The sequence below is a fragment of the Rhinolophus sinicus genome, linkage group LG06 (assembly GCF_036562045.2).
Source record: "Rhinolophus sinicus isolate RSC01 linkage group LG06, ASM3656204v1, whole genome shotgun sequence".
Taxonomy (NCBI): Eukaryota; Metazoa; Chordata; class Mammalia; order Chiroptera; family Rhinolophidae; genus Rhinolophus; species Rhinolophus sinicus.
In genome coordinates, this window is record NC_133756.1 from 48495121 (window position 1) to 48517112 (window position 21992).

Here is a 21992-nt window from a genome sequence, read left to right on the forward strand (position 1 = left end):
AGGTATTAGAAATATTGGATAGGAAAAAGTAAATATAACTATACCTGTGAATAAGACGTCACCACCATCTAAGGTTGCATTTTCATCTTTCATCTCTACTATATTGAGCTGAAGTTTTTCTAACGCTTCTTTCACCATGTCAACCTGTTGAAAAAGATTCAGATTAATATCCTACCACTTTTTTAACAAGAAAAGCAATCATCTAAAACCTTTGAATACTGAATTATGCTCCCATGTGCAAACATGCAGACACGTACGCATACACTACACACACCCTTGTGTATATATCAATATATGTAGTATAGTTTGGACCAGTTACGATCATTTGCAAGAGAAGAAATTATCCAATAGAAAGTGCCCATTTTGTACCCTTCTAGTCTAAGCTCAACTCAACATTATAGTCCCTTTTCCTGTTGGAAGGCTGACTAGTTAGGACACTGTTGGAAGAGTGACTAGTTAGGGCACACGAGTCAAACAAGGTGGGAGGCAGAACATTCAAACCTTCTACCCTTGCCAGGAAGTACAAGGTTTAATTTTAAACATTAAGTCAGTCAGTCAGAATTGCACACACACACAGTAATATGTGGAGGGAATAGCAGTGACAATAACCAGTGCCTTGAAATCTCAGTCCATAGGACAGTTCCTGGTTTCTATTTCAATATTTTCTAAAAGATCAGAACATCTAAGGCTTCTCTGTAAATCTGAACTGTTACTTAAATTTAACCTGGGTCCACAGAGGTGGTTAACAAATACAGTCATTGCAATCAAACCAGAGAATATTTGAAAATGAATTTCAGGGACCTTTAATGATTCCAGGCTGTAGTCTCGAGTACAGAGATATGCAGGGCTGAACTAGGGAATACATCAGTGAGGTTTACTTCACTACAAGAAAAAAATTTGAGGCGTAACAAATGCCCTTTGAAGTTCAAAACTGAACTCAAGTCCTTCTGGCAGCTTAAGAAAATAACTTCGATATTTCTAAAGTTCTGTATAAACTCGAACATGGTAAAGACATACATGGAGCAGGCATGAATAGGGGCTAAGGGAAAAACAAGAATTACATGACACTGGGAAAAGCAGGTAGTTCTGCCAAAACACATGCCCAGTTCACAGAGTGAATTGTCAATGAAGCGTTTAGGACACATAAATAAAGCAGAGTAACCTCTAAAGTAATAAAAATATGGAACTACTTTGACAACAAGCCTGACCTTCATGCAGTCAGTAAAAAATGAAAGATGATACAAAATAAAATAAATACATCATCTCATCCTTGTCCTGGAACTCCTGTAAAAACTCCACAAACCAGAGTGACTCAGAACAATAAAAAAATTATTTCCACGGATAGATGGTCTTAATGCTGTAGAAAATACACCTAGTGACTTCTTTTAACAGCAGAATAGGTTTTCCTACGTAACAGGAAGTGGAATTCACTGCTATAGCATACAAAAGAAGCAAAACAACATTTGCCATGACGGGCTGGGTTGCAGTGAACCCAGGAAAACACACAACTGTTTCCTTTTGGCATCTGCCTCTGTGTCCACGGAAAATTCACTCTGTTTAGAGAGAGATCATGAGAACTGAGCTACTGTTACCTTTTGTTTCTATTATGAGTGCTACTGTTTCTATTGTAACTGAACATTTCACAGATTACTAGGAATTCAGCAATAACGTAGTTTGGTGTGAAAAGTTTATATGTAATATCTTAACTCAGGAACTTTAGTCAACTCTTAAGAGTTTAAAAAGAGAACAAAAGTGGAGAGGCTAACATGTGCCAGTTTCGGAAACACTGTCTTTCTTTAAAAGTCCTATGTCTTTCAAATTAACGTTTTAGAGGATAAAATGCTTGTGGTTTCTTAAAAGTTAAAACAGCTGCACTGACATGAAAAAAACTGGCTTTTGTGCAAAGGCAGTCCTTTTTAAAAAAAGATTCAGTTACATACATCTATATAAACAAAGTCATTAAGATAGGTCCATACCATAAACACTGATGCTACTATGTTATTTTCAGAGTCAAGGGTATGGACAAGTGAAAACACTTTTTTTAAGCCTCAAGTAAACAGTTTTGAGACTTGCAGGACTATAGGGCATCAAACTGGCAATGCTAACCCCCAGGAAATTTCTGGACAAGAAACAAGAGAGGCTCGACCAGAGGTTGTCCATTGAGAACCACATAACTCTTGGCACAGGGGTTCCATGAAGCTGACAAACTCGGCTGCAAACAAGGTCCAGCGTTGCCCTGACACACGGACCCATAGCAAGCCAACGACTCTGACAGTTAAAACACTAAATATAGCTATAGAAGAGGGAATTTTTGCAGGAAAAGATCCAAACCATGAGCCTTCAAGAAACTGCCTGTTCTGTGGTTACATAGCCATGGTTAATATTGACTTAATTAACTTTCAAGAGGGAAAAAAAAAAGACCAAACAACACGCCCACCTTTCAGTAAGACACTGTCAGAACAAACAGTATTAATTCCAAAGGCTGAGTTGAATGGGTCAGTTTAGCCCATGGAATTACAAATAAAAAGGGTAAGTTAGAGAAACCACTTAATTAGCTACATAATTTTCATACGCTTCCTTCCTTTTTCACTCTACATGTCGTATTTCATCTTCTGACTTTATACTCGTACTTCTTTTTGCCTCTCTTCTCCTTCGACCCTTTGCTACAGATTCCTTCCCTGGTCACAGCGAGTTCAGACCACCTCTGCTACCTCCAATCACCCAACCCACATGTCTTTCTTTTCAAGAGCCAGTCTAGTTTTGAGGTAATTATCTTTTCCTTTTCTTCTTCCCTCCCTCATTCTTTTTTTTTTTTTTCCCCTGGAGTACTAATCTCAAAAAATGTAGAGTTATTGGCGTTACACGCTCTTGGTCACTCCACTGGGAATGTCTGTGTAGTGTAGTATTATGATCAAAGGCTTGGGATTCAAATTCCCGTTCTAACTTATTAGCCAAGGGACCTAAGGTTGTTTAACTTTCTGAGCATCATTAAAATGGGTGGTTAGTCATAACAGTACCAACTTCCTAGGAACCTCCTGACCAATAAATACATGTAAAGCACTTAGCACAGAGTAATTGCTCAATAAACATTAGACATGACTTTTATTACTTTGATGAATCCCAGCGTGTGTGCACCCAGTGACAAATAGTTGTACTATGAGACTGACACACAAGAAAAAGCTGTTTCTCTCTCTCTCTCTTTTTTTTGTTTACATTTGGACAAATTTCTTGCATTTTACCACCCCTTGACAGATCCCATCTGCTTTCCAGTGAATTAAAATTACAGTCTTTCCTACAAAGCCAATGTAAAGTTAGAGCACAAACACTGAGGACACGTTTAAATTTAAATCAATCCAGTTTGATGCCTTCTAGATCCTGGAAGGTGTCAGGCTACGTGGTAGATTTCTTGCATAATCTCTGCTTTCAAACAGCCCCCAGAAGTACTATGTAAGGTGGGAAGTGGGCCTGGTAAGATGTCCCACAGGACTCAAAAGAGTGTCAGCCAATTTGATATAGAACGATTACCGAATGGTCACAGTTACTGAAGATATTACCACTCAGAAGGTCTCAGTCTAAAAAAATTCCCTCTCTTTCTCAATGCCTGGTCTTCTTTTCTAACCCTTTCTGTTCCGCTCTCTTTTCACCTTCTTTTATGGCTCTCATTTCTGTTCCATCATTTGTCCCATCACGTTTACATCACCATCCCGTCTTCTCACTTCACTCCTTTTGGCTTCTCAAGATGAATAGAAAGAACTGGGGATTTGAATACAGGCTCCATTATTTATTAGCTATGTGACTTGGGATGAGTTAACCTCTCTGAGCCTCAGTTTCCTAATGAGATAATGTTTTCTCTTTAACAGGGAGTATGTGAGTTACAAACAAGCTAATACACAAAAAGCACCTAGTTCAGTGCCTGGCACATAGTGCTCAAAACTAGTAGTTGATGAGATCATTATTTTTTTGCCCTAAATTAACTCAGTGTTTGGTTTGGATGCAGGCTACCTTTCAAAAACAAATAAGAGATAAAAACATACCACTTTCAGCATTAAATACAACTCTTTTCATTCCAACTCTTCTGTTCGTCTTGCAAAATTTCCTCCAAACACAAAATACCAAAACAAATATAAAATCTTACACATTTTTATCGGGAAGCGATGGCTTGCAGTAGCACCGTAATCAGTTAATACTCTGACCAGTTGGCCCTGCCCAAAGTTGACGTCGTTGCATATGTTAAACAATGTTCACTTTGAATGTTTTGTATCTTCATTTTGGATGTTGTGAGTGTTCTCCTGAGGCTCTGCACGGCGGCTCCATTAGAAACCAAGCTCTGTTTACAGAGTTGCTTTCCTTGAGCTGCTTCTGCTCCATGAGCTGCCAGATGCGAAGACTACAGATGAGGCCCTCAGCGCTGGCCTGTCTGCAGCTGATACGTCTCAGTCACCCACTGCCTGCGCTGGAGGCTGTGCTGTCATTGTCACCACTAGGTTTTCAATGCCCGTTTAAATGCTCTGAGTCCCTTGTTACTCATCATATTGTAAGAGCTTAAAAATCACACTGTCAAACTACTTATACTCTTGTCTAGCTCTCTAAAGGGACGAACTGCAGAAACACCGCCTTGTTGGTCATCAGATGGCTTCATTTTCTCCACCTGTTGCTGCTTCTGTTTTGCCTTTTAATGTTAAGTGTGACATGTCGATAAATGCCGAGGAAGCCACTCAAGGAGCTGGAGTGGCGTGTGTAGCATGTGAAAGGGCGGCTGACTTGGGACTTGATGGTACATCCCAGCTACACTGTGTTGTTTGGGTCACATTAATGCTCTTTGTTAATCAACACATCTTTGGTTCTGTGGCCCCTGAGACTAGCACACATGGATGGTTTTATAACAATACTTAATGTCCGTATCATGTTTCACGTACATTTTCTCATTTGACCAACATTTCAGTTAGACAGCTATTAAGTGGATGCCAACTTTTTTTTGTCTTAAGAAAAACCAGGCTACAAATATTTAAAAACAACAACAACCCCCCGCCCCCAACAAAACTACAGTCCCTATCGCTAGGAAGTTAACAATCTAGTGGGGCAGATACTATACTTTATGAATATATAATAACCATAAAATGAAAAATTTGTTGTGATGCTCGCAATAACTGCAAAAGGTAGGAAGGGAAGGCATTCGTATACCCATTTTTGCATGGGTAAACTGAGGCCAAGGGAGGATGACTGACTTGCTGACTCAAACCTCCCGAGCCCATGTTCATGTTCACTGCACTCTGTGTGATTACGATTCTCCTGAGGTCTCATCACAGAGCCCAGTCTCATCAGCATCGGAGGTGCTCACGCCTTCTGTTTTCCAACTCTGTACATTGAAGTCCACTGGGCATTATAGGATCCTATGCAAAGGCGACTTTGGGTTCCATGGTCTCTTCATATCAGTGATGGATGACATTTCTCTGTATGAGGGTCTTAGGATGCTAAGGTGCGATGTGATTACAATGCTTAGTAATATGAACAGAACATACAAATCACATTAGGAATGTTCACAAAGGATGGCCTATGTATTAATTACCACCACACAACTGTGGGATGCCTCAGGTTCATGTTCAAGGAATGTTCAGTAGTTCATTCCCAAACTTTCCCACATGTGCCGATTGAATTACTAAAACTAACCAAAGCCACCAAAAAAAAATCAAAAAGAAGCTTAATGCTAAATGACTCAGTCTTAAAAATTCCTAAATAAAATACTGGAATCCTCTTCTAAACTCTAATTTTAGGACAAAGCTCTTAGGAGGAATTTAGTTAGCAATGTAATAGCAGACATTAATATAGGCCTCCTATGTACCCGACACTACTAAGAATTCATATTTAACTTACTAACCTTTATAATCCGATCAAATAAGTACAAGCATCATTTCTGGTCTATACATGAGGAAACTGAGGCAGGGCAGTTGACTCGCCCAAGCTCTTACAGCAGCAGGGCTGAGATATGAACCAGAGGGCTTTGCTCTGAAGTTTGTGTTCTTTTCTATACAGTTGGTCACTATTAAAAAGATATTTCGGTATCTACTATGCAAATGAAAATAAATGTTAGAGTGACTGCTAGGCTCTACAGCACCTCTTTAAAACAGATTATGTTCACTTTATTTGTTTGAACAACAATGTGGACTCAGACGTTCTGGGGGAATGAAGGGACAGGCTACAAATGACAGCATCTGAACTTAGGTTTGGTTTCTAAAGATCCCAATTTTTCCCCCAAGCATACACAAACTAAGATTAATTAATTTGAGGCGTCACTACTTCATCTTTGCGATATCTAGATCAGATTATTAGAAGGAGTGATTTGTGGGGAAATCTTTAAACAGTTGCATTTTAGTTACAGTGAGATTACAAAAGCATATGGACATGTAGACAAACCAAGACACTATATACACCCTCCAAACCAATCCAATTAATCTGGAAAGATGAGAGGGGCTTCTACCACACTGGGAAGGATGGTAGGCAGAATTCTAAGACGGCGCCTAAGACTGCCACCCCCGATGCACAGGCTGTGTGTGTAGGTCTCTCCCTTTGAGTGTGAGAAGAATCTGATGAGATTTCAGTAAATATGATGAGATTTCACTCTCATGAATAGGCTGTGCTTCATGGTGTAGGTAAGATATTTGCTGATATAATTAAGGTTTCTAATCAGTTGACTTGAATTAATCAAAAGAGAGGTTGTTATGGGTACGGGTATGAGAAAGTACGTGGAAGTTAGCAGCTAAGCAGGACCTGACATCTGTCTTCTCATAGGAAAGTATAGGGATGCTCTGGATAGTATAATTATTCTCACTGTTGGCAGGTCATTAGCAGCACCTTGGATTACTCAAAAAAAATACAATAAAACATAAGTGTCATAGGTTAGTGTTAGGTTGACACACAGCTTGTTTTCTAGATAAAGTTTTTCCCTACTGCAGTAGAATCCTTCTGTTCACCTCTGAGGGTTCCCATGCTTCTCAGATTTTTTAATCTATTTTTAGAGTTGCCCTACCTTCCCCCCATTCATATACCGAACCTCTTACTTATGATTGAATTTGGTTAAATACCAAAATACTTTATTCATGAATAATCACCTAGGATGTTTTCAGTAAACTATGGGAGGGAGATAGAATTACAGTTAGAGTCATATTTATGAATGCCAAAAATTGTTTTGAGACTACAACTCTCAGAAATCTCGAGCTGGAAATGACCTCATTTTTAAACTGTGTCCCTCATCTTACAAATATGGAAACCATATTTGCTAAATACCCTAGTTAATTTTTAGAACATGTCACTATAAATAAACCAGTAAGTTTAAAAATCCAAGTAATCAATGGGAAAAGAAATGCAATGGATATTTACTAGTCTGTGGGAAATGTTTCAAGAGCTCTTATTCATGTAACATTTACTATTATAAAAGTTCAACAAGAAGAAAATGAACTAGATGGTTATAAAACTTTTATACACATTAACTAGCCTATAAATATCATCAGCTCCCAGAATGATTACAGCATTAATGACATCTACTTAACTCTGATAACTTTTGCAGATTTTCATGTATTAAATAACTTCCAGTTCTGTTGGCCATTTTTCTAATATAGTGAGTTCTTCGCTAAATTTTCTAATAGACGAAGGTGAGCCGTTTATGATCTGAAGATCATCCAGAAATCCTTTTTGGTTCTAAGGAAGAATTCCAGGTGACCCAGCAACAGGAATAGATAACTGCTATTAACATTTTGATTTCTTGGCTTAAATGTTACTTCCTCAAAGTGACCTTCTTTGACACCTGACAGCCCTCTTATTTCTCAAAGCACACTATTGTTTTCCTTTAAAACCCTTATCATATCATGTGTAACTGTGTGTTGGCTTGTGTGAATCTTTACTGTGCGTCACCCTAAGGAAACTATACAGCAGAAGCCATGTCAATTTTTTTTTATGGTCACTGACCATTATTCAGCATGGTGTCTGGCTCACAACAGACACTCAATATTTACTGAATGAATGAAAATGAGAATAAAATTGGGATGGCTCAAGGCACATTTTTGCATTGTATTACTCTTTATACGTTTGTCATTTTAATTTCTGTGAGCAGGTATTAGATTTATAGCTAAATAAAACAGTACTGCAACTTGTTTTCAGCATTTTACAATAGAACTGTACAACCTTTCAGTAAATAACAGATTAAGAAAGTTGGTGGGTGTGGGACCCTAAACTCATTTAAAACATTCTTTTATTGGTAACTTCTTAGGAAGATCCTAAGTTTTGGTGAGCTGTGTTTTGAACAGACAACTTGGAAATGAACATTTAGTTCAACTTTTTTACTTCTGACAAAAGGCCTTTTCTGTTTAAAGTTGGACTTTCTGTTGCAATGTAACAACTTACTATAAACATAGCAACTTAAAAGAACACCATTTATTATCTTCCTTTTTGTAGGTCGGAAGCCCTGGGCACAGAGTACCTAGTTGTTACCTGGCTGTGTTCCCATCGGAAGTTTAGGTCTTCTTCCAAGCTCATTTAGGTTGTTGGCAGAATTCAGTTTCTTGTGGTTGTGGCACAAAGACCCCTGCTTATTTTGCTGGCCACCAACTGGGAGTTACTGTCAGTTCCTAGAGGCTGCCCTGTAGGACCCCTCCAGGGCAGCTCCAAAAACTGTTTCTTTCTTCTATACCAGTAGGAGATCATTTCTCTGACCTCCTACGTCTGATCTTTCAACCCTCTTTGAAAGGCTCACCTGATTAGGTCAGGCCCACCCTTAACAGCCCCTCTTTTGATTAACTCAAGTCAACTGATTAGAAACCTTAATTACATCAGCAAAATATCTTACCTACACCATGAAGCACAGCCTATTCATGTGAGTGAAACCTCATCATATTTACAGATTCTTCTCACACTCAAAGGGAGAGACCTACACACACAGCCTGTGCATCGGGGGTGGCAGTCTTAGGCGCCGTCTTAGAATTCTGCCTACCATCCTTCCCAGTGTGGTAGAAGCCCCTCTCATCTTTCCAGATTAATTGGATTGGTTTGGAGGGTGTATATAGTGTCTTGGTTTGTCTACATGTCCATATGCTTTTGTAATCTCACTGTAACTAAAATGCAACTGTTTAAAGATTTCCCCACAAATCACTCCTTCTAATAATCTGATCTAGATATCGCAAAGATGAAGTAGTGACGCCTCAAATTAATTAATCTTAGTTTGTGTATGCTTGGGGGAAAAATTGGGATCTTTAGAAACCAAACCTAAGTTCAGATGCTGTCATTTGTAGCCTGTCCCTTCATTCCCCCAGAACGTCTGAGTCCACATTGTTGTTCAAACAAATAAAGTGAACATAATCTGTTTTAAAGAGGTGCTGTAGAGCCTAGCAGTCACTCTAACATTTATTTTCATTTGCATAGTAGATACCGAAATATCTTTTTAATAGTGACCAACTGTATAGAAAAGAACACAAACTTCAGAGCAAAGCCCTCTGGTTCATATCTCAGCCCTGCTGCTGTAAGAGCTTGGGCGAGTCAACTGCCCTGCCTCAGTTTCCTCATGTATAGACCAGAAATGATGCTTGTACTTATTTGATCGGATTATAAAGGTTAGTAAGTTAAATATGAATTCTTAGTAGTGTCGGGTACATAGGAGGCCTATATTAATGTCTGCTATTACATTGCTAACTAAATTCCTCCTAAGAGCTTTGTCCTAAAATTAGAGTTTAGAAGAGGATTCCAGTATTTTATTTAGGAATTTTTAAGACTGAGTCATTTAGCATTAAGCTTCTTTTTGATTTTTTTTTTTTGGTGGCTTTGGTTAGTTTTAGTAATTCAATCGGCACATGTGGGAAAGTTTGGGAATGAACTACTGAACATTCCTTGAACATGAACCTGAGGCATCCCACAGTTGTGTGGTGGTAATTAATACATAGGCCATCCTTTGTGAACATTCCTAATGTGATTTGTATGTTCTGTTCATATTACTAAGCATTGTAATCACATCGCACCTTAGCATCCTAAGACCCTCATACAGAGAAATGTCATCCATCACTGATATGAAGAGACCATGGAACCCAAAGTCGCCTTTGCATAGGATCCTATAATGCCCAGTGGACTTCAATGTACAGAGTTGGAAAACAGAAGGCGTGAGCACCTCCGATGCTGATGAGACTGGGCTCTGTGATGAGACCTCAGGAGAATCGTAATCACACAGAGTGCAGTGAACATGAACATGGGCTCGGGAGGTTTGAGTCAGCAAGTCATTCATCCTCCCTTGGCCTCAGTTTACCCATGCAAAAATGGGTATACGAATGCCTTCCCTTCCTACCTTTTGCAGTTATTGCGAGCATCACAACAAAGTTTTCATTTTATGGTTATTATATATTCATAAAGTATAGTATCTGCCCCACTAGGTTGGTTAATCCTTCCCCAGTTCCTAGGACCAATCGTGACCTGAGAAAGGAGGCTCTCACAAGGTCCAGGCTGGTGCTCTGGGATTTAGCATTAAGTTGTTCCTCATTCTTTGTCCCACCTTAGACCACACACCTGGGCACTGCTATGGTTCTTTCCCTTGGATTACGGTTCTATTGCTTATCCCTGGCTCTTCCTGTGAGCGGGGTCCTTCTCCGTACTCTCCCTAAGGGTCTGCACATGAGTCCCACAACCCCGCAGTACAGATGACTCTCCAGGTGCCTGCTACGGGCAAGTGACCCTGTCATCTCTCTCCATCTCCTCAACATACAATCAACACCACCAAGATCTAAGAATCCACCTTGTAACAACTCAAAACTCAGGCCCTCTTTTACAATTTGAATACCACAGACTTATCATCATCCATAGTAAGCAAAATGTATTATGCTTTTTCTAACTGTCAAGCATTGTGCTAAGTGATTTTACCGTGGATTATCTCATGTAATTATGACCAGATCCCTTCAGGTACCTCCTAGGCTAAATCAGTCATGGCCATTCCATTGCTCTTGCTCAGGACTGGTGCAAATGACGTAATTTTGGCCACCGAGTGCAAGTCTATTGTGAGTTTCCTTGGCATAAAAAGAAACATAATCTCTCCTCTTCTTCTGTCCGTTGTCTGGATATGGTACCTAGAACTGGTGCTGGTCTGAGAACAGAGCCATCATCAAGGACGGCAGGGCAGAGAGATGGAAAGAACCTGGGTCCTTGATGACATTGTTGAGCTGATGAATCGACCAACCCTGGAGCCCTGGCTCTGAATATACAAATTTTTAAAAATTTCCTTACCCATTTTTAATTCGGTTTTCCAAAAATTTGCTGTGCAGCTAAAGCAACTCACTTACTTGGACAACAAAATTGACAAGCAGTACTAAATCTAAAGAGTACTTAACTATAGACCATATTACTAAAACTCATTAAATTTTGATGTAGAAACAACTATTAACGGAGGATTTTTCTTTCTTTAGGAATACACCATGACTTGCCATTTCACATTTCACTAACTGCACAATATGTAAGGTGTGATTTTAACTGATAATGCCTGCATCTTGGCTGATAAAAATGCCATTTATAACACTAAGACCATCCTGCTTAGAGAAAACAGCAGGTTATAACTAATAATTTGTAAAGCCAAGAGCATTCCAGGAAGTATTATACTCCTCAGTTCTGTAGATAAAGCACAACTGTTACAGTTGCATATGTCAGACCTGGAAGTTAATGCTCCAGCACTCCGGTGCTCAGATCTGGAGGACATACGAATAGGAAGGTTAGACAGAAATGCAGAAGGGAAACGAATGGGGCCAGAGTACAGAGGAGAAATAAAGACAGCTCTGAAGAAAACTGGGAAAGGTCCCTCTCATTATCTGGAGTTGACACAACAACAAACTCCATAATGGTGTCACAGCAAGACAGCTTCCTGGAAGAAGGCTGGAAGCAATATTTAGCTTTTTAAATTAAAAACAAGGCAGGCGCTCTGCGGATCTTGTCACTCTCCTGCCATACAATGTACTAATTCAAGGGGTCCAGTTTCTTGTTAACGATAATGACACAACACATGTATTCAGTGTCTAGGAGCAACTGACATGCTGTCTGTAGAGAACAAATGAAAATATGATTTATCACCAAATACCAAATGAAAGTAAGTGTCAGCTGCTAAAATGCCTGCAAAATTTAGTATGTTGAGAACTAGGGCACTGACAAGTTTCTAAAATTTTAAACTAATTTTCCCGAAAGTTGAGAAGCATAAAAATGTGCTGTGCATGTCATCCAAAATAAGCACCAGGTAGCTTCAAAAGTGCCCATACTTTTCTGTGAATTCAGACAAGTTGCATGTTACCGTTTATAAAGGCAAACAGCCTTAAAGTATGAGAACTATTTTGTATGGTCAGTACACAACTAATACATTGTAGGCATTAAGCTACCTTAGAAGCCTGCCACGCGGCCCTGTTCCCTCTCCAACTGCAGGCCCTGGCTGGGTCAGATACGCCTCCTGTGCGCTCCCGGGTCCCCAGGGTTTTCTACTCACTAAAGATCTGGCCACAGTAGACTCTCTATGTGTTTACTGAATGAACAGCTGAACAACCTTGTGAGTTAGACATAATTTCAAGAAATGTCATAAATGTATGCATGAGGCAAAACTATCCACACTTTGTTTAGCCAAAGCACAGCGGCAACGTGGGGTGCGCTGCCCTAGACAACTCCTACAGCATTTCAAGGGTGAGCAGACTCATCATTATTTCTAAAGACCTCCAAGTGAGAAAACTACCGTGGGTCTATTCGTCGTAACAATCACTAACTGCCACTCTTCTCTGTACCCTCTCCAATAATACCATTCATTTACCTAGTCGTTCAATCAACATCTGTTCAGCATTTATAATATACTTGGCACTCTTCCAGGCCCTGGGGCTACATCCCTGAAGAGAGAAGATCCCTGTGTATATTCTGGTGGGGATATGGAGAGATAGACAATAAATAATAAACAGAAGAATTATTATTAGGTTGGTGCAAATGTAATTGCAGTTTTTGCAATGATTTTTAACCTTTTAAACCACAATGACTTTTGCGCCAACCTAATACATATATTAGACCGTGGTAGGTGTCATGCAGAGATTGAATTCGGGGATGCAATGTAAAAGAAGTGAGTCAGTGATTACTGCAGAGTGGGAGGTCAGGAACAACCTTTCTGAAAATGTGACATTTGCACTGAGACCTGAATGACTGAAAGGACCAGCCCTGGTGCCATCAGGGAGACGAATGTTTCAACAAGAAGAGCCAGTGCAAAGGCCTTAAGGTGGGAATAAGTGTAACTTGTTCAAGGAACAGAAAAACAGTCAGTATGGCGCTTAAGTGAACAGGGCAACTGTTATAGCCTGAACTGTGTCCCCCCGTTCCCCAAATTCGTATGTTGAAATCTTAACCCCAACTACCTTAGAATGTGACTACTTGCAGATAGGGCCTTTAACGAGGTAGTTAGGTTAAAATGAGGTCACTAGGATGAGCCCTAATCCAATATGACTGGTGTCGTAAGAAGAGGAGATTAGGACACAGAGAGCTACACAGGAAAACTATGTGAAGACACAGAGAGAAGGCAGCCATCTACAAGCCAAAGAGAGAGTCCTCAGGAGAAACCAACCCTGCCAACACCTTGATTTCAGAATTCTAGCCTCCAGAATTATGAAAAAATAACACTTCTATTGTTTAAACCACCCAGCCTGTGGTGCTTTGTTTTGGCGGCTCTAGAAAACGAACATGGCCAGGTACCAGATAAAGCTGGGGATTCCGGAAGAGGACTGATCACACAGAACTTAGTAAACCAGCATAAAGGGCTGGACTTCTAGGCATGGTCAGAAGCCTCTGGAAGCCTGAAGGAGGGGAGTGATACAATCTAATTTACAAAGATAATTATGGCTAGATGCATTGTGAAAACGGACTGGAAGGCAAGAATGGAAGCAGGGAAATGAGTTCAGAGGTAGTTGCAGTAGTCCAGATGAAAGATAATGATGGCTTGGACAAGGGGGTAAGAGCGGAGACGAAGAATAGTGGCTGGATTTGGGATGTGTTTTGAAGGAGAGTTGACAGACTTGCTGGTAGATTGGATATGGGCATTAAGGAAAGATAGGGATCAAGAATAACACTTCGATTTTTGTCTTGAGCAATTGGGTGAATGGTAGACCAATTTCTGATACAGAAAAGGCAGAAGAAAGGACCAAGTCTGGGAAAAAAATTCAATTGTTCTGTTTTGGCCATGTTGAATTTGAAATGCCTTCTAGATATTCAAACGGAGGTCACCATATTTGAATATATTAACCTACACTTCTGGGGCGTAGTCAGCCTGGAAATAAGATTTGGGAGTCAATGACATAAAAACAGTATATAAAACCTAGGGACATTAGCACCACCTCAAACTGTGGCCTGCAGTAAGCGATGTGAGAAACCCAGCCTTGACAATTCCTGTTAACAGTATTCCAAGACGGAGACTCCTGGATACATTTTTCGTCGATTGCTATTGCAAGGTATGGTGGCTGTTTGCAGCAATGGATGGAAAAATCTCCCTTTGGCAGGAAAGGACTGCTAATGAGCATTCATTATGATTGCACAGATAAACATCTGGAAACGCATAAATGGATTTTAATGAACTTTCCGAATATAATAGGTATGTGAAGGCTTCAAGTGCTATTTCTTGCCAATTGCCTGTGCATTTTCTTATTAAAGTCAGTTTTGTGGACGTTATAAAACAGAACCGTATTATAAGAGTTTATTCTTTCAGAAACCATCAATTTTTAAATTGTGATCACTTGAACGGGAGACAAGGTGAAGTTTATTAAGTAAATAAAGTGAGCATGGCTACAGGAAGAACAACTTTGAGACACGTTTTAGCTCAGTCAGTGCAAGATACATTCGCCCTACAGCAGCACAGGACTGAATGAATGCTTGCTGTGCTAATTAAAACATTCTTATTTCCTTATTCAAGTAGGTCCCCTAAAGATCTTGGCTCAGAGACCCTTCATTAGTATATCCTCAATGACTGCCCCATGTTTTCACCAATTGAAATACGCTTTCGTCGTAACTGGTACAAATTGGTGTTTTGACTGTACCACATTGCCCAGCGTTTGCATACAATATTTAGGATGTTGGGAATATTTTTTTGGAATGCTGCTTTTCTTTTTTTGTTTTCCTTCCTAGTCCTGAGTTTTTGTGTATGTTGTGATTGAAGCCTTCATTAGAGATGGTTGTGACAGTCTCCAGTCAGGGTTAGCAGAGTACATAGTAATTCATTCTGAGAAAGTATTTTCTGATGCCAGGCTGTTGCGTGGCTAGTGACTTGTAAATATTCACACTTGGTCATATGTTCAAACATTTGATTCTCTTGGAGCTTATTTTTAAAATGCTAATAAAAAACACCAACTGAATATTTGTATGATAAAGGATATTAAGGAAAAGCTTATTTCCAACCATAGTTGTACAAAGTGACTAGTGTCAAGAAATTGTCCTTGTTTTAACAGTTGTCCATATTCTAACATGGTAGTAACAAAAATAGTGAGTAATTTCTCCTCTCTGTTATCGAATTTGGGCATGCTCAGCCGGATTGAGACTGGAACAATTTGATAATATTTTCCTAACAGAAACATTCCAGTCAACGTTTTACCAAGGAAAACTAATTATCGTCTAACTAATGAGTTTTGCCTTTCCCAAATTACTTTAGAAAAATATGGTATCCTTGCCCTTATAGTTTTTCCTCCTTTAAAAAAGAAAAGTCTATTTCTGCTTCCAATTATCGCTAAGTATTTAACTATTTTTTGAACAAAACTTTCATTTGAGGAATGGCTACAAGGGATATAACACAGAAGGGACTTCATATCTGGTTTTGAGTAATTCTCAAAGTAAAACAATAACTTTTATGCCGTCTGGAATCCCTTCTTATGAGGCAGAGCATGATGAAATTAGATGCTCACACGTGTCACTGCCCCTATTTATTGTCCTTTTCCTTGAACCAGGGCTGAGCTGGCTGGGGTCCACTGTCTCTCAACCAGATTTATTATGGATCAGATGCATTCCATTTCACAACAGGAATGTGCTTATTATAAAATGTACAAAGCTCATAGTCTAACAAAGCACACAATGTGTTGACAAAACACCACTTTGTTTGATAGTGGGTATAGTTTGAAAGTTTTCAGATGTATCTGAACTAAATTTAGTATCACATAAGTTGACACTTAGATCTTGAAATAAATCCCTAGTCAACACATAATGCATATGCTGTCAAAACTAAATGTATTTTGTTATCATGCAAATATACTTCCTAAGTATTTTTTATTGACAATATACTATATAGTTAGCCAGATTTTCTTGTTGCTTCCATTTCAGATGGTAACTCAGGAATTTTGAAAAGCAGACTAACTCTTTCAGGTCTTCAGAGCACAATTTAACAGTCTCTTTAGTGATTAATGTCATGTAGAGTTTGTGCAATGAACTGAAGAGTATCCTTATAAATACCCAGGGAAAACATACGAACTATCTCTAAGAACAAGAAGGATGTGGATAAATTAAGCAGTTAAAAGACTATGCAAAAAACTAGCTTATGACAATTTTGAAAAAGTGTGACTGTTAATAAAGACTAAAAAGAAATGTGCAAAAATGAAAAGAGCTGTGGTTCATTGGTGGATAACAGTTGTGTTGCTGGTAGTAGAACTTTAGAAATACCCGAACACTTAAAACTTCGTCTACTATCTACAAGGCCAGTAACACTGTTCATTCTGGCTCTCAAGGCAGATCTACTCGGATGCATACAGGACATGGCTTGTCAATGCATACATTCTATTATTTTAAACATCCAAATACTAATATGACTCTGGGTAAGGAAGAGTGGACCACTTGTAGCTGTACTACAGATGTCTTTTTTGCTTGGGCTATCTGCTCCTGGTTCATCCAAGTTTCACTCCATCCAGGCTCTCACTATTGGGGTTCTCTTGCTTCTCTGGGCTGGCCCCTTGGACTGGACTTGAAACAGACACAGCTCAGCTTTTGCTCTGGCAGGACCCATTTCTAGCCCATGCACACAAGTCTACAAACTCTGGCAGTGCAGCGATGCCCGGCATGTAGTGCTCTTTTGACTCTCTATCTAAACAGTTAGTGGCCAGTTTCTCACCCTCCTATATTCTCGCTCATGGTGTCTTCCAGTTGCAGGAAATTTATATCAACTCTCTGAGGGGTCGCTTTAAAGCCCACTCTCTCTAGACATCCCATCCCACACCATGCAGAGATCCCACTGTTAACAATGTGTCACATAAACTTTCAGAATTTTCTATTAAGTATGTTTATGAAAACATGTTTTGCTCATTTTACTATAAAATATATCCTAAGCATACATATTCCATATTTAAATAAAACATGGGGAATTGTTACAAGGTAATTTAAAAATAAATTCACATTTTAAATTGAGATTGTTTTAAAGTGGACTTTCCAAAAAATTATCTTCTGAAAGCCTTTTGTTGTTAGGTAATTCCAAACACAGTAAGTAAAGCTCCTTGTATTGAATTTCAGAACACTTCAAGACTTAACCCTAAATAAAGATTCAAATTTTTATGGTGGTAAGAGAATTTGGGAATAACTTAAAAAAACAAACCCATTTAAACAGTTAAAGAAATACTTCAGGATTAATTGGGATGTATATTAAAATTTGAGGATACAAAGCTATGTCACAATTCATAGCTTCTCTGAATATGCATGAATCAGCTAAGAGAAAGAAAAAAATAGAAATATTTAGCTATCAGAAAATAATTTTTTCTGAGACATCAGTAAAGATTTTCTTCTGTGAGGATATGAAGTTCAAATCTTGAACCAAACGCTGGCAAAGTAACCTCACAACTGCAAAAGGATTAATTATTAAATGTTGGATGGAGGGAGGGCCTCTGTTCTTTGTGAATATGCACAGCAGCCCCAGAATGCACTTGGGGAATCCAGGTCCTCATTATTTTGAAGACACCGGATATCCCATTACACCCGACGAGGCTGCCAGCTCCTTGTCCACACTGACTACATGCCGGGTACCCCATTTTATGACTAAAAAGGATTTAGAATTCAAGAAGCCTGTTGAAAGCTCAATTGTCACATTCGACTCATTCCAAAGTGTATGGGAAAAAGAGCAGAGCAGACATTTCAACTGAAGCTATTATTGTGCTTGAATAACCATATTCCATTAAATTGCTAATAACCTGCTAGACGATGTTGATCACATCAGCCATACAGTTGCATTCCTTTCCTTTATACCAACTTGCCCGATTTCATTCGAAGCAGTATTACTCTTTCTGTGCCCTTTATTCTAAAGTTGCCCAGAATTCAAAGCACTTATTCAGTAAGTTTGTAATCCAGTTTAGTATGCTATTAACAGAATTCTTTAGAGAAGATCATGGAAAAAGAAAACCAAACTTATTTTTGGGTCAACGACCAATTTTAAAGGAAACACATATTAAACCAGTTTCAAGGAAAAGGTCAGAATCCATGAGGTATTAAGGGGGTGGGGGGAAAGAAAAAACATTCATTTCCACAATTTTCCGACATTCCTTAAAAATAAAAACAAGCCTAAGTATGGAATGGCCAGGTCCTGGTTCCCGTGTACCAACGGTGGTGAACAATACTACCATTCATAGGAAGTTAGAAAGCAAGAGTTTTTCCTCAACACCAGGGAAGCTTTGGCTTCCTTTCCCTTCATTTATTCTGGGGTTCAAAATGGAACCTTATAAATCTTGAGTTAGTCTCTCAGAACAAATAATAATATACAACGAATTAAATGCTTTAAAGATTGCTTTTTACTAGTGTAACTGTCTCTCTATTATAAACGGTATATTAAGCCACTGTTGTATTAAAGTGTTAAATTCTGAAAATATATAAAGTTGAATCTATATCTTATAGAACTGGGCATTTTAAAGAATTAATACGCTACATACACAGTCTGCCCGGTGACTAATTTAGTTTATTCCCCATTAAAAGAATAATTGAAAATGTACGAGGGAAATCATACATGAAAGTTAAGGGAGCAAATGTTTTAATTTCAAAATTCTTTCATCAAACAGAAAGCAATTATTTTCCTATAATTTTTTTCTATTGGCATATCCACCTACTTGTAAGAATCTTAAAAGAAAGGATAGGTCTCCACAAGCTCAGGGTACCAAATATTCATCTCTTTCCAGACAGTTTTCCAATGGGTAGATTTGGGGTAGCATTTCTTTCCATAGGGCAACTGGTTTGGAACAACCTGCACTCAGGCTGGTTTTTTTTTTTTTTTTTTTCACCAGCAAAGTCAAGTGTAATAAAAGTAAAATTCATTTTCTGGATTATTTTATGATTATGAAAATATTTGTGTCTATCTTTTTAGAGTGACCAAGACTAGGTGTAGTGAAAGAATTTTTCCTCTCTGAGACACCTTAGTGAGAACTCCTAAAAACTAACTCTAAATCATGCACAAAGCCGTGTAGCAAAGAGAAAGTAAATGTTAAAGCAACAATAATATGATTCAACAAAAATAAAAATGTAATAGCCCAATATAAAATGCTGGGAAATTACAGTAATTTCACAATCCATCAGAAACAGCAAACACACCATTACTTTAACAAATATTTATTGATCACCTAATAGATGTCAAAGGTAGATGCAGATATATGTGTGGCAAATTTCTGGTCCAGAGAGTTCAATGAAAAGTAACTAGCACAGGATATATAACTCACAGAATCATGGAATATTAGAATCAGAAGAGATCTTAGCAGGCTTAAAGATCAAGAGACCCATTACGTTTAAGGAACTTTCCCCAGTTATGGGGGCAGAGGCAGGACTAGGACTAAATCCCCTTATTTAATGTGTAACAAAGATTCCTGGCTCAGTAGAAAGGTTTTTGAGACTAAAAGTCAAGGTGAAGACAACTAATAAATAGTTGTTTCTATTTAAAAAGTTTGAGAATCAATATATTATTAATTATATGTACATATAAATTTAAATTGTCTTCTTATACTGAAGTACAAATTACCAGAGTTCACTTAAAATTTTCATATTGTTTGGGATTTCACCTTTCATGGCATCAAATGAGTAAGCATCTGCCATCTGACAAAACCAAAGACCACAGAACAAATGTGGCCTGGCATTGAAAGACAAGGGTGAGAATCATCCTCCTATGTGACACTTTTAGAGGTTTCCACACAATGCAGAGTTAATGGTACTGGTGTTTTTTGACTGATAAAAAAGTTTTTTAAATCAGCTATTCACAATGTCTGGCAGATTTTCCTTGAAAAGTTCTTTCATGAAGCAAAACTTCCCCCTCTCTCCTCCCTTCCCCTCCCCTACACTCCCCTTCTCTCCCCTCCCCTCTCCTCCTCTCTCTTTCTCTCTCTCTCTCTCTCTCTCTCTCTCTCTCTCTCTCTCTCTCTCTCTCTCTCTCACACACACACACACACACACACACAATACATACACATACATATCTGGTAACACTTTTGAGTAATCTGAGGATTTAAGATTTGGCTTCTCAAGTAACTTGACAACCTCTCTTTTTTAATATCTGAAGCCTGCCCACATGAAAAATTGGAAAATATATAGTATAAACTGTGACACAATTTTTGTATTCGGTTTCTAATTTCTGATAGATGCATATTTTGAAACTGTATCTAAAGTGAATACAAAATGTCTCATAAGAAAGTTTTCAGCATGAATATGAGGTAATAAAACAATTAAACTGATTTTTTTAGGTGACTGGATTCTATCATGTTATTTCAACCATATTCTGCATATTGCAATTTACAAAGGATGTAAGTGAAAAATACTTTTGTTTAATACATGTGGGTGGGTGTCAAGTTTTGAAAACCAGAAAGGGATCAAAGAAGTTCATGCAAGTGAATGAAATAGCCCCTATGGGAATAGGCAAAGTGATAGAGCAGGTGTAAGCTATTAAGAGGGACTCCTTTTATATCGTTGCTTCTCCATAAAGGTTGCTGCCTCATAAGCTTCGCCCCAAATACACAAAATGCAAATTAGCTTTGTTTATGTGCTTAGCATGTTCCTATTAATAAAAATTTCTAGAAACCTAATGGGAAAAGGATTGCACTCTGCCCTAAGATGTTTATCAAAAACTACTAAATTAGCACCCTGTCTTTGGAACCTGGGATTCTTTTTAACACGTGAAAATTCCGGCAAATGAAATACTCTATTACTGCAAATGAAGTAAACATCCAGACAGATGTTTTGTGACAGCATTAAACCAAGCATAACAAAAGAAGTCTCCCTACATTTATCTGAAACCATGAAGAAAATCTATCGTGACAGGTAAACAGAAAAAGCTAGCAGAATAATGCACAGTTGAAGTTTTAAATTAAAAAGAAAAAAATCTCCAGATGCAAATTTCAAAAATCTTTTTACCTTTACCATGTATAAATTTCCTACTGTGCTTTAAATGCAAAACTAGGTTTTAGGCTGGACACACAGGTACTAAAAATGTGTCAAACATCATCAATTGCTCTATTATCTGTGAATAAATTATTTCCATTATGGTTTATCTGTAGCAAAGTTTGCTTTTCGCGTCAACACAAGCATACAACAGGGTAAGAGCTCTACACGGCCTCATAGAGAATTATCCAATCCCTTGTGTTCACAGATGAACAAACTGAGGTCCAGCGGAATCTCTCATTCCAAGTCACCAGCTATGGTAGTTCAGAGCTGTACCTTCTGTCACCCAGAGCAGTGAGCAGTGCTCTTTCTGCCACGTCCTTAGCACCGTCCTCTCACCCATAACGATGGCCAAATAGCTACGTGCCCTGATGGTGCCCTTCTACGCGCTCCATCTGGATGACTTTATACTCAAGCTTCATAAAAAAGTCCACGAGGTAGGTGCTGTGTTCACCACAATTCTACAGAAAGGGAACTGAGCAATGAGAGCTTAAGTAATGTTTGCAAGCGTCTGCCTCCAGAGCAACACCACGCTCTCATGCTGAGCATTACACTACCGCTGCCTTTTCACTTCTCTTTGCACCCTATATTCAATGTGCTCTAAACTG

General features: G+C 38.6%; 1 protein-coding gene across 4 annotated transcripts in view; it reads right to left on the minus strand.

The window, feature by feature from the left end:
* DDAH1 (dimethylarginine dimethylaminohydrolase 1) overlaps window positions 1-21992 on the minus strand; it is a 231030-nt gene that overhangs the window by 41742 nt on the left and 167296 nt on the right. For 3 of the 4 annotated variants that reach the window (XM_074335078.1, XM_074335076.1, XM_074335077.1), the window contains exon 2: window positions 45-144. In XM_074335078.1, the coding sequence (XP_074191179.1) occupies window positions 45-144 (100 nt within the window). Of the gene's footprint in view, window positions 1-44; window positions 145-319; window positions 444-21992 lie in introns of those variants that run through there. The other variant, XM_019710205.2, reaches the window with a different exon arrangement.